General features: G+C 35.0%; 1 protein-coding gene across 3 annotated transcripts; it reads right to left on the reverse strand.

Annotated features, from left to right (window-relative positions):
- Positions 1 to 662: 662 nt before the first annotated feature.
- LOC147549378 (uncharacterized) lies at positions 663 to 4,483 on the reverse strand. 3 transcript variants are annotated; one of them, XM_086671601.1, is made up of 13 exons: positions 4,277 to 4,483; positions 4,025 to 4,155; positions 3,252 to 3,372; positions 3,009 to 3,090; positions 2,858 to 2,928; positions 2,674 to 2,715; positions 2,405 to 2,529; positions 2,217 to 2,310; positions 1,816 to 2,139; positions 1,407 to 1,512; positions 1,162 to 1,248; positions 920 to 1,023; positions 663 to 852 (listed from the first exon to the last, which is right to left on the reverse strand). In XM_086671601.1, the coding sequence occupies exons 1-13, from the start codon at positions 4,387 to 4,389 to the stop codon at positions 678 to 680; spliced, it is 1,575 nt and encodes a 524-aa protein (XP_086527727.1). In that variant the 5' UTR covers positions 4,390 to 4,483; the 3' UTR covers positions 663 to 677. The 3 variants fall into 3 exon arrangements, with proteins under 3 accessions (XP_086527727.1, XP_086527728.1, XP_086527729.1); XM_086671602.1 differs by having other exon boundaries at positions 679 to 842; XM_086671603.1 differs by having other exon boundaries at positions 679 to 1,023.
- Between the last annotated feature and the right edge of the window lie 9,779 nt (positions 4,484 to 14,262).

Raw genomic sequence — 14,262 nt, forward strand, 5'->3', positions numbered from 1 at the left:
TCACGGTCACCAACTATACCTCCCCATTACCACCAACACCACCATACCTTGTGACTCAATCACCGGTACCACCAACAATATACCTGAAGCCTTCACCGGTACCACCAACAATATACCTGAAGCCTTCAGACAGGTAAACTGAACTGGTTATGGCTTCGTGAGCTACCCATACCAATCAACGGGTTGTGCGCTTTACAACCCTCAAGACTTGCCTAGCTCCATGGTAGTTAGGTAAGAATACCAAGTACTGACTAAGTTCCAAGTTCCAACAGATAGACAAGGTAGGAAATGAGGCGTTCCAAATGGTGGATGTTGCTGACGAAAAGACCGTACAAGAAGAGTTCAAGAAGCTAATGTTGGAGGCACCGAACAATATTAAGCAACTGGAAGGAACTCCAATATCTGTGTCATCAGAGCCTGTCGTCCACAAGCCTCTAGCTACATAATCTAGTATATTTCCATAACCATCGTCGTCATAATTGCAAAACCTAGCTTGTGTGGTAGTCAAATAAGAAAATTAGTGAACTCTTGCACCGACTCTAACCACTTTATAGTTGACAGAAACCTCGTCAGCCTGCACATGATTATTGTATGTCTATTCATGTTGAGAATCCTATACAGACCAAGGTTAGCTTTTGAACCGAGTATAAAAGATGGTGTTCTAGTAAAATCATAAACTAAGGAAAATCCAGAAAGGGATCAATTGTCTCAGATAGCAAAAGTATGTTCTCAATCAATATTTTTTTATGAATAATATAAATAAATATTTGCTTACTCATAAATATAACATTCAGTGCACAACTCTGGAGAAAACTTGCCTCGACTTTTATGCATGATGACCACTGCATTAAACTAAGAGAAATAAGTTAAAGAACTTGCCGACAATTCTTGATCAAAAAATCGCGTACAGTGTTCCTACTTGCTTTTCTGCTCAACTTCGTCGCTACATATCTTCATCCCACATAATATGTATCCACCAAAAGCACTCATCTGCATGCATGGATGTGTTCTTGATGGAAGAACCTGAAAAACCCAGAAGGAAAGGTGAGCACCAAAAAATTTTACTGCAACCCTGAACGTTTAAGACTACCACGCACCAACTATTAGTTAACTCCAAGCAAATTCAATATACTAGTTACTAGTAAACATTACTATTATTACCTGATATTCGCGTACCCAAGGTTCGGAAATTTGTAGACCAATCGCCATTCTTGCAACTTGCAGATTATGCATGCATGTAGCGAGAGGCTGCATGCAGACAACAATGTACAAGAATAAGGACAAAACTCAAGATCATAATGACTCTTTTGGCTCGGTGAAAATAATATTACGGGTACTTGTGTACTGAAGAGAGAAAAATGGAGTAGATCTGTAGATGCAAAACCAAGGGATATGCAAAAACTCACCTGAAGATATTGATGGTAGATAGCAAATGGTGCAGAATATGATAAATGTGGTAGAAGTTCTTGAACTACTGTCCACGGGTCCAGTTCAGTGGCCGCAATTATTAAGCTGCGCAAGTGGGAAAACGTAAGAACTACAATTACGAAATAAAGGGGATTATGGTAAGTTATTGAATAGTTACAATTTTGGAGTTTAATTTCAATTGTTGGCAAAAAATATATATGTTAATAGGCATGGGTACATAAGTAATCATGTGCCATACATATATAAGAATATAAAACTCGGCTGAGTTACTCAGTTCGGGCGGTGAGGACTAGAGATCTGCCTCTGTTTGATTCCGAGCCGATCCCGTCCCAACTGCTTAAGGATGATGTTGCAAGAAGTAAATTAACGCTATAATCTTAATTTTACCTAGAGAAACCATTTTCTTTCCATGAGTTAATGTTTTCTACTGTTGCCTTCTCTCCAGGTTTTGTGGATTTAACGCTTTTAATAACTGATGAACCATTAGGCCCGTCTAAATGAGTGGTTTCATCACTACTGACTGAGCTTAGCTGAGGAGCTTCTTGTTGAATTAATTGTTCTTCGGATGTAGATAAGGAATCATGGGCTGATGACATAACGGCTTGATCAGAATTTAACTGGGTCTCTAAAACCATGGCATTTTCACCTTGGCCAGGATTTTCAGAACTGTTCTTAGCTTTAGAGAGATCAGATACAGGAAATCGTACAATCCTACAAAAAAACATAGCTAGTAAGCATATAGATGAACTTTCCGATGCCAAATAAGGTAACACCAAAGGTAAGTATACCTGCTGCAAATCTCATTACTGAAATTAAAGATCCTTACGATTTCCAGTGAATATGGTGTGGGTCCAAAATATGTATTGCACACATAACCAGAACCTGTTAAAAGTAAACCAAATTTCTTTTATTAACGGAAGTTTCTATCCACTTCCATCAGAAATCAAAAGAAAAATGTAAAACGAGAAAATAATACCTCCTAATCGTTCTGCCACAGAACCAGTAAGAAGACCTCCAACCATATCCACCACAAGGACATCAGAGTATGCCCTAACATTAGCAAGAGAAAGAAGAAGAGATAGAGTGTCCATCCTCAGGAACCTGATAGCAATTGGTTAGTTAAAAAGTTGTTACAGAACATAAGAACTTTATAAAGGTACACCTGTAAGAGGTGAGATCCTAATATAAGAACCAGTAAAATGATTATAAAGGAATTCAATAAGAAATAAAAGTTAAAAGCCTTACCCAATTCTTGCTGGATATTTTTTGAAGTATGCCTCTGAGATACTGCAAAACAGAAGGAAAGAAAAAGAAGAAGAATAAGAATAAGAATAAGAATAAGAGAGCGAGAAGAATTGTACTTCTCCTCAGAAGTAAAACATGACAAATTACATACTCTGCATGAAAATAGCTGAAGGCTAAAGATCACCTTCGAGCAAAAGGGCGTCTCAGAAGTACCCTAGGAGCATATTTCTTTTGTTTCTTGAGCTTATATTTCTCCTGCAGATATGCTGAACATTAGGAGATTTTTAAATAAAATAATCCTTCTACAATTTGAAACACCATGTGAACCAGCTCACTTGTGAAAACGCAGTTTTTGTCCCAAATGTCGAGCTATTGGCAATAAGAGCTTCAATTATTTGATCACCGGTTGCACCCTCTCTGCATAAAAGTAAGCGCTAATCATAAGCTTCCGAGCAACTTCTCTTTGGGAAAGATGTTTTAGGACTATTTAAGCCCATCTATGTCTAAATGCATGGACCCTAGCGGCTTTAAACTTTCGAGCATTATATAGTAGGGAATAGGGATGTCTGGTTACTAACCTCCGCATTACTTCTATATCTTTGCCAGAGAGATTTTGAGCAGTGTTATCATCAACTAATGCTCGATTGTCTTTGGTTTCATCTTTTTGATTAGAAACACTTTTCTCATGAGGTTGATCACCTACGCCAAAAACAAGAAAAATTCGTCGTATGCTTACGAAAAGAATCTAATATTGTGGCAGCAGATTTGCTAATAAAGAGTACTTAAACGTAATCAATCAATTTTGATCTCCATGATTCAGTTTTCATTATCCGGGTATACTTCTATAGCGATTTTTCTCTGCAGAACGTTTTAGACTATCTTCCTAAAAACGTAGTTTTATGATGCATACAGAATAGATACACCAAGGTGGTGCTTGTTTTTTCCTCAATGACTGAAACTCCGAATATTATTCGTTTGACTCATCTGACTCGTATGGACCAAAAATCATACCAAATCAGCCATTCAGACATAACAAGTCAGGCAAAAACAAATTGGAAATCTAACTCCAGTAAATTTGGATCCCGGGTCAGATTTCTAATTTGGCTTGTGAAAAAACAAATGTTACCTTACTCTCAGATTTTCGTTCTTTGGGAAACAAAGAATGTTTAGATACCCTAAACTTTTATCTAATAACATTGTTCTGCCTCCTACATGTTTACAAATATGTCCACAAGAAGGGATAGTTACTATTTACTAGTTACTACCCTCAATTGAAATTGAGCAAATGGGTATGTATATAAAAATATAGAGAAGAATGAATGAAAGTAATTAAAAAAAAGGTGATGAAAACCTGTGATAGAAGAAGCAAGAATGCGAGACAAATATGGTCCTTTGGTTCCAACCTCCACTTGAAACGAAGAACCAAATGGGCACCCAATCAAAGGTTGTAACGAGCATTTTTTATCCCCAATTTTCAGATTCCTTCAAGTCATAATTTTAACAAGTTACAGTCTGAAGTGAAGATTATTGAATGCAAACAAAAAGACATAAAAAGTAGGAACTTTTTTTATTGTGTTAGAAGAATTAATAAAGGAGGACTTACGAGGCAGCAGAGAGACGAGCAAATACAAGACGATCTCCATCGTTGATGTCAAGTAAGACGCTGCAACCTTCCCAGGTAACTCTATCGTTCGGACTTGAATCCACTTTATCCATGATTTTGAATTATGTTCACTGTATATAGATATAAAAAAAGATGTTAAAAGAAAGGTAAAAAGGGTTTTGCTGAGAATAGGTTTCTCTGTGACTGGAGAAGGAGTTCATTTGGAACTATGACTGTGTTCGAGTTAGGAATAAATGGCGGCATCTCTAGTTTAGGTTGTAATTTCAATTTTCAATCTTTATGGAAAGTAAAGCGGTCATGGGTTACCGTTGGACTAGCAAATTCATATCGCTTCGCAATGACAGCCATAGGTCTGGTTATGTGGGTTTCAAATATCGAATATAAAAGCAAAACAAAACTATTACCTCTTCGAGATCATCTAGACCTACCCATTTTTCGTCATTGATGCTTTCTTGAGCTATATTTGTACCCACGTTATCACTTTGATAAGAATTTTTATCTATGTTTGAGGGTTTCAAAGTCGTACAACCAAAATTATGTTCAACTAAATACACAGCTATGAACCTTGGGATATTTTATAAAGTTTATAACTTATGAACCTTGCCTTTCTCTGTCATGTGCATCAATGCATCATCACGCATGTCCAATCAATTGGATTAAACCTATTGAGCTTATATTTAAGATATACCATTATCTTCGTTTAAATATATAACATGGATCTATATATTCATAAGTGCACCACGAGCAAGGGCGGAGCTAGGATTTGTACACAAACCTGGCTAGCCTAAAATTACTATGCAATGTATATGTAATCACAAAATTGTAATTTAAACATCATAATGTATAACAAATAGACTTAATTATGCTAAATTGAAATTGAAAAAAGGGTTCACACATAAACATCAAAATCACCGAATTAATCAACCAGTTAAAGCAAGATTAGAGCCAAAAAGAAAACGAAAGGGGGGCCAATGAACACCATGAGTTTATTCTCTTCAAACCTACGACATTAAGTTTTGAAACTAATTTCAACCCAAACCAGTTTTAAGAAAGTTCAAACCCCCACAACCATAACCATATATGCTGGGAAGTTTTCCAAGCATAATAAATCCTAAGAAAAAAAAAAGGATTTTAGAAGTATTTGGACTTTTAATAAATAAATAAAAAAAAAGAAATCCTAAGATCAAAGTCAATAACCTAATTACTCAAAAAAATTGATATTGAAATATTAGAAGCTTTAGAAAGAATAAAAAAACAAGAGGGAAAACATATCACTTACCTAGATGGTAGATAACAAAGCTTTGTATTCCTTGATTAGTTGATTTTGTTTTTGTTTATTAGTGAGAAGATGAAGAACCCTAAATTTCACTTTGAATTTTAACTTTAAACCCTAGTGATTTTTAGAGAAGGTGATAAAGTAAGAGGGAAGAACGAGATGATAGAGAATTAGAGATTAGAGAGAGATGATGAACAGGCTTCGTCTTCGATCACGGCTCCTTCTCTCTCGGATAAACGAATTCCTCTCTCAAGGTCACCACCGCTCCTTCTCTCTCTCTCGTCTATTTTTCTTCCAAAGCTTTTTCCCTTTCAGTAAAAAAAAAATTGAACCCTTGGCTGAAAATACGAAATTAACCCTACCCTCTTGAAAATATAACGGAACTAACCCTGGCTATAGCCAGGGATAGTCTACTTGTAGTTCCGCCCTGGTCCACGAGTACAAACATAAAAAGCAAGACATTTCAAATTTGTACAGATGATCATAACAAAAAGGGATGCTCTCAACAAAATTTGAACAAATGAGCATTAGTAGTCTAGTACAAACATAGATTCTCTCTATCTATGTTCTATTAGGCGTGAGACGATGTGAGAGCGGAGCGCCTCACAAAAAGGCAGCAGCAGCATTGTATTTTAAAATCCTCTCCTTAGGTACTAGTGTTAGGTGCTGTTTGTTTTTCTATATTTTCAGATCTGAAATCTGAATTGGATCCCAATTCAGATTTCAGATGTTTGTTTTTTGGATTTAAGAAATTCTGAAATTCTGGCTGAATTTGGCCAAGGTCTGAATTGGCTGAATAAAGGCCCTTACATTTCAGACTTTAAACAAGTCTGAAAAGTGAACCAAGAATCTGAAAAATTACAAAAGACAGTATATACCCTTGAAAAACTTTAAATTACAGAATCATATACATCTTCTTCCCTTCTTCAGAAACACAACACCACCACCACCAGGAACAGACCACCGCCACCACTACCACCACACATTCACCACATACCACCACACATTCACCACATACCACCACACAACAGAACCACCACCACCATCAGATCAGAACACCTTACCAAACAGCAAATAACCACCACACAACAGAACCACCACCACCAGATCAGAACACCCTACCAAACAGCAAATAACCACCACACCATTTTTGTTGGAAGGAAAAGTGGGGAAATAAAGTGAATTAGAGATGAATTTCCATCCTCTGTAACTAGGGTTTGAGAAGAAGGTTGAGGAGGGATGGTTTTAGGGCCTTTATTGCTACCTTTTCTGGTATAAACTTTACTCTCATTCCATCTATTTTTCTCCCGAGATCCATCTTCACCTTCACCAACCGAAGGCCCAGAAGCCATACATAAAATTCAAGAACCCCTAAATCTCGATCTACTTCACGAACAAAACAAAAAAAGTGAACGAAACCCTAGAATTTTGCCAGTAGGGAAACTAATTGGTTTCAGACTAGGGTTTTTGCTGAAACCCTAAAAGAAAATCAGGAAGAATCGCTCGAATTCTGTAGTTTGAAGTGGTCGGCTGCAAGAATAATCAAAGTTTAACCCTAGAGAACATATCATGAAGTGAAAATGAGAAACACTGAAAATATCAACAAGGAAACACGATAAGTAAAGGGTATCACTAAGTTTCTTACCACTAGAGAAATTTAGTGAATAAATTTAGGGTATCAACAAGGAAATAAAGTGAGAAAGAGATGAAAGAAGGATCTGGGGTTAGAGGGTGACTGTTGAAAGAGAAAGAGATGAGGTAAGGATTTAGGGTTTTTTTATTTATTCAGATGAGAAAATAGAAATTAGGTTTTCTTTCTATTTTTGGTCAAAAATACCAACGAAGGGTATAAATGTCATTATCCTAATTCAGACCTCATGATTCAGATTCAAAAATCAAACATCAAACTTGTATTCAGATTCAGCTAAATTCAGATTCAGCAAATTCAGTTAAGCCAATTCAGATTCAGCAAATTCAGATTCAGACATTTATAAAAAAACAAACAGCACCTTAGTTAACTTAACTACCCTAATTTCACAAGTATTAGTTAACTTAAATATCCAATATAATCAATATTTATCAAAAGTCAATATTTCGCAATCAACCAACAAAAACAAGCAAGCAATGCAATATATATAAACAAGTACACATGTTCAAAATGTGTACTTTATAGTTTATAATTCATAAGTGCAAACCAATTCATATTTCATAAACAAAAAAATAAGTGGAAAGCCAACTCATAAACAAGAAGAATAAAAAAAATTTAAGAATTAAGAAGGGAGGCAAGAAGAAGAAAAATAGTGAGGTGCTCACTGTTCAGTTGAATTTACTCTTAAAGAAGGAAGAAAAAGAGTGAAGAAGTAAGAAGAAAAAAACATACTTGATGGAAGAAAACACAGACTAGACGAGAAGAAGTGAAGAAAAAGAAAGTGAAGATGAAGAAGAAAAAACTGAAAACGGGTTGAAGAAGAAGATTACTTGATGTATGATGATGAAAGAAGAAGAAGATAACCGTTGATTTGAAGAAGAAGAAGTGTTCTTCGGTTCCTCTCCGTCTACTGTTTTGATCGATTAGGGCTGAGGGAAGAGAGAGGGAAACTGATTTCATCCAACTCAAGTCGAGTGGCCATGCTTTCAAAACAGAAAAAAGTCCAGTGGGCTTGGATAGTTGGACACATAAATTCTTCTAGGTACCCTCCTGGCTTATGTATGGCATCTCACTTCTTCGCCTTGGCACTCCCAATTAGGGGTGGAATTCGGTCGGACTCGGGCTTAATAATGACGGATTCGGACGGATCGGACACCGAAATTTCGACCCACTACAAATAGCGGGGCGGATCGGGCCAGACAAATGTCCCTTATGGACTGCCCGTGCTCGCCAGCCCGAGTGGACTCCGGCGGTCACGGGTTGGAAGGGCTCGGGTTATTTCATTTTAAAAAACAAACAAACAAATAATTAATAAACCATTTCATATATTATTATACTTTTAACAAAAGTACACAATTACCAAAAGGTCCAAAACTAATAACAAAAAGTTACATCTCTCTCTTTCATTAATCAATTGATTCAACTTGAGATTGCTAGGAATCGTTTCAGGAATTCCCACTACAAAAATACGGAATTTTTGTGACGGGCAGAAGCTGTAAAAAAGAAAACGATAACCGTCACAAAGAGGTTATTGTGAGGGCTAGAGGCGTCACAATAAGAAATAAAACCGTCACAATAGCAATTGTCGCTAAAATAGTTTTTGAGGGCTATGGCCGTCATAAGTATCTGTTTATGATGGTCGGGATCCGTCATAAAGAAGATATGGTGGCGCAAGTATAGGTCTTGTTGTGACGACTTGTTTGGAATTAGTCCGTCACAGTTCTTTAGCGCCAATTAGTTGTGACGGCTTATTTGGTATTTGGCGTCACAATTTATTTTGTTTTTTTTAAATGGAGAAACGGAAATACCCAGCTGCAATTTGCAGCTTTTATTACTACATTTTTAGCTGTTGTTGTTCCTGCAAGTCATCCATTCATCAAAAACCATTACGAGAAATCACATACGATTATGGAATGAATTCATATAAACAATAAAATTCGTTGATAGACAACATAAGTTCATACAACATGTATTTCAGTTCTCATAACATGCATTAATATGAGTCCGGATCAATCAAAATCTTCGACCCTTGTCCTCAATAGCTTAGCACACTTTCCTTTATCGTCTGCAAAATATGAGAACATCTAGATATATTAAGTGAGAAGTCATAGTCTATCAATATACATACATATATATATATATATATATATATATATATATATATATGTATATATATATGTATATACTTTATATGTTATAATAGACAACGCCCTAACTTATGTCTTATTCCAATCTTAAGCTAAAGCAAGCGGGCAAACCGATAGAACAAAGCAAATTGTTAAAAAAAAAGTTTGGGTGGCTGCTGCTAGTTCTAATCTTAACACACCAAAAAGTACATGTCATAGTTTCGGGGCTGCATAAATCAAATTGAATAAACTTACCATCCATATGTCAAAAGAAGGTTTCTTTTTAATTCACCATTGCATAAAGAAGTTTTTATTACCGCCAGATCATCTTAGAGATCAAAACTGATGAGTTTTGCCGTGGAGATTATTTTAAAAAGAAAAACTTAAATACAATATGTGGTTCGAAAAGTTTCTTAGATTGATTGTTGCCTCAATATGTCCTGAATATATAGTAAAAACCCTTATCTTTTTTCACAATTTTTCAAAATCCATCACACAAACAATTCAATTATTCAAAGAATCAATAAGACCATACTCAAAATGGTCTCATTACTTCATCATCTTCTCCATCTATCTTCACCAAATATCTTTCTTGTTCTTGTTGTTATCTCTCTGTCATTAAATCAACAAACAAATCTTATTCATTTCGCCAACGCGTACAATTCCCATATGGAAGTACTCTGCAGTTATACAGAACAACCAGTTATTTGTTATGATTGTTTAAGATCAAACCCTGATAGCAAAACTGTACATGATAAAATATTCACTCTTATTGCTAATAATTGTACACAAGTTGATGCTGACAAACTACTGGTTGAAGCTCAAAACTACAGGCACGACGGGGGCGATAAGGAACTTATGAAGACTATAGCCGAGGGTTGTGTCCATAATTTTGAGAATATTAATTATAGTTTGGCAAATGTGGTTCAACCTTTTCTAGAAAATGAACGTTATGATTCTGCTTGGCAATTTATGACGTTTAATATGAAAGATACCTTGAACAAATGTATTGATTCTTTTAATCAAGTTCCAGATGCTCCATTACCACAAGGGATTTTGGCTGGAACTAATGCTTTATCGGATCTACTCGACGTGACTATGGGTATACTGTATTATCTTATCAGGCGCGCCTAGTTAGTTTTATGGGATATTTTATGATTAATTATGAATATGATCATATATTGGTACTGGTGTCTTTAGTACTTTTAATAAAATGATTGATTGGCTATATTTTATGTGTGTTCTGTCTATATCAAAAAAATTAGTTAATCGTTTTTTATTAGAGTTAATTCCTATTTGGCACCCTACTTTGTGACCAGCTTCAAATATGGCCCCCAAATTTCTGTAAATCCAAATATGGCTCCTTATTTTTAAGTTAATTCCCTAACTACCCTTCCTTTAAATCCTTTTTCAAAATTAAAAATAAAAATAAAATCTTAATTCCACCTCATTTCCCTCTCCACCACACATCTCTCTCCATGTCAACTCCTCTCTCTCTCTCCACATCACCTCTCTTTCCAACTCACCTCTCTCTCTCTCCAACTCACTCCTCTCTCTCTCCAATTCACCTTCATCTTCTCCGATTAAAGTCGCCGGACGGAAAATTTTCCGGCCGGCGACCTTCAAAAAAAAAAAACTTTTTTTCTCTCGTCTCTCGTCTCTCTAAAAACTCCGGCGAAGGGAATTCGCCGAAGTTTTTAGAGAGAGAGAGATGAGAGAAATTTTTTTTTTTTGAGGTCGCCGGCCGGAAGATTTAATCGGAGAAGATGAAGGTGAGTTGGAGAGAGAGAGGAGTGAGTTGGAGAGAGAGGTGAGTTGGAAAGAGAGGTGATGTGGAAAGAGAGAGTTGACATGGAGAGAGATGTGTGGTGGAGAGGGAAATGAGGTGGAATTAAGATTTTATTTGTAATTTTGAAAAAGGATTTAAAGGAAGGGTAGTTAGGACAATTACATCAAAAAAGGGGGTCATATTTGAATTTACAGAAATTTGGGGCCATATTTGAAGCTGGTCACAAAGTAGGGGGCCAAATAGGAATTAACTCTTTTTATTATAAATTGCAAGCTCACATTGCAAAACCATCTATAAATTAGATAATATAAATGATGAAAAATTCTTCACGAACAAATATCAATCCACTACAAAAGTGCAGATTTTGGGACGGATTAGTTTTAATGACATACATGAACGTTGTCGAAAAAAACACTATTACCGACGAAATTCTCACATTTCGTTGAAAATAGTATGCAAGGCTTCCTCCTTCACCATCGAGAAAAGTACATGGCTCCCTTAATTAAGTGTTTGCAGGGAATATACATCCCCCACGACATTGAAATCTGTCGGAGAAGTTTTATTTCTAACGACATATGTAGATAAACTGAAAATATAGTCTTTTTTGTCAGAAAGTATTTGTCGGAAAAAGTATTTCCTACCCCACTTTGTTTTGACAAATTTTCGACGGTTTTGTTGTCGGGAACACGTTTTAAACGAATTTTCCTATTTTCGACGGTTTTGTACTGTAAAAAGTAGTCATCATTTTTAAGTGACCTTTACAAATTTTTCTTATTAGATAAATATGAACATATCAATTATTTCTTTATCATATGGGTCGCAGTTGTTTTTCCTCATTAAATAATAAAGTCATCCCAAATGGAATCCATGGCCCTAAATAGAGTCGAAAACCTACTGTGAAACTAGTCATATGATGAAGTTTCGTTGCCAAATTTGAAGTAAAAAAAACAGCCGAAAATTGGGCCGAAGACCCAAATTAGACCCTCTTAACTAAAAAAGACAAGTCATATATTTTTTTTTGTTAAAAATCCAAAATTTCTTATTTTTTAGATAAAAACCCAAAATTTGTTTTTTTTTGTTAAAAATCCAAATATTTGTATTTTGTTTGGTTAAAAACTCGATATTTTTTGGGAAGTTGTTGCAAGATATTGCAAAGTTGTCGCAAAGTTTTGCAAAATAAAACGACTGAAGACTAAAAAATTTGAATTATTTCCGTGCATATATCCATAAAAAAATATCAGAGGTTTGGTTCGTAGAAATGAGATAAACAATAAAAATTGCCCAAACTATACTGACAGCCCCACCTTCACCCAGGGGCCATTTCTATTATCCAACGGTCAACAAATATCCAATAAATTTTTATACTATTACTCTATTAAACTCACCCAACAGATCTGACCACTCTCTTCGCAAAAGAAAAAAAGTTGTTGTTGTACTTTGTATAGGTGGGAAATGGTGGGACCCGTGAGCATAGAAAGGCAAGTGGGACTTTAATGCTCTCCTCTTTCCAAAATTCAAACGGTATCATTACTTTATTAAAAAAAAAAATGATACTATTGGTTAGACTTTGAGTAGGGAATTACAAGCCTATTAACTAGGCTTTTTAATTTTTTTTTAAGTTTGTTTCTCTAACTCTTTATCTCTCTGATCGGAATTAACATTATAAATAGTAATATATATTAATTTCTATTTCAGTCTCACACTTATTCTTCTTTTTACTTTCTTTCTAAATTATTATTTTTTCTCTCTTCTATGATACTACCCACTCACAATCTATATCAAATTTAAATTTACATAGTTCACTATAAAGAGAAACTAGAGGAAGCCAACACCATCTCCGAGATTTTCAACCTCTTTGTAATATTTTCTATTCATTTTGTTCTCCAATTTTATTAACAAAATTTCTTCTAAGTTCATGTTATTTATTATTCACTTATTTAAAATTATCTCAACTTCTTTTCACACAATAAACAACATATAATATGTTTTGTTGACAAACGAGTCCTAATTTAGTATATTTTATATATACAGTTAAGTCAAGATGGTACCAAAGAAACAAAAGTCAGGGTATTCCAAACGTCAAGCAAAAGCAAAAGATCAACAAATGATATAGTCACAAAGAGGAGCTCTTGATAGATTTGTTGTTAAAGGACAACCAAATTTAGTTGAAGAGTTAGTTACTGAACAAAATAATGAAGAACTACGTGAAGATTGTGCACAAAATGAAAATGATAGCAATGGTGATGAACACTTAAATGATGAAATTTTAGTTGATGGTGTTCCTGATGAATCTCATGAAAAAGAAAATGATCCAATATCTGAAAATATATATGATCCAAGACTTTGGGATACTTTAGATGCAAAACAAAGAGGCATGGTAATTGAAAAAGGTCCGTAAGAGATCTATCAATAACTGATGGTCCCAATGATGATACAAAAAGACACTTTTCTTCAGAATTCTACACTAGACACTTATCAAATAGAGAAAATCATGATCGAAATTGGCTTGTGTACTCAAAATATGCAGATAAAGTTTTTTGTTTTTGTTGTAAATTGTTTAAGAAAGGGCCTTTGAGAAATAAATTAGCAAATGAAGGATAGGGAGATTGGAGACATCTTAGAGTGAAGCTTAAAGAACATGAAATTAGCATTGAACACATTGCTAATATGGCTCTTTGCATTGAGACACAAATTCGAATAAAAACAAGCCAGAGAATAAACAAAGCTGTGCAAGATGCAATTAAAAAAGAGAAAGAACATTGGAGATTATTATTGCGAAGGTGAATTTCAATAATAAAATATCTTGCCAAGTATACTCTAGCATTTCATGGAAGAACGCTAAAAATTGGTGAAAAAGCAACGAAATTTTTATGGGTCTTGTTGAGATAATTGCAGAACATGACCCAATTATGGAGGAACATCTTCGTCGGATTAAGACTAATGAAATTCGATCTCATTATCTCAGTAATGTAATTCAAAATGAGTTAATACGAATGTTATCGTCTGAAGTCAGAAACACAATTCTTAAAAAGGTAAGAGCAGTTAAATACTTTTCAATTATTCTCGATTGTACTCCTGATAGTAATCATCAAGAGCAGATGACTTTGGTCATAAGAAGTGTGGATA

Source organism: Eschscholzia californica, unplaced genomic scaffold (genome assembly GCF_041429995.1).
Source record: "Eschscholzia californica isolate CP2 unplaced genomic scaffold, dmEscCali1.0.p SCAF_3, whole genome shotgun sequence".
Lineage (NCBI taxonomy): Eukaryota > Viridiplantae > Streptophyta > Magnoliopsida > Ranunculales > Papaveraceae > Eschscholzia > Eschscholzia californica.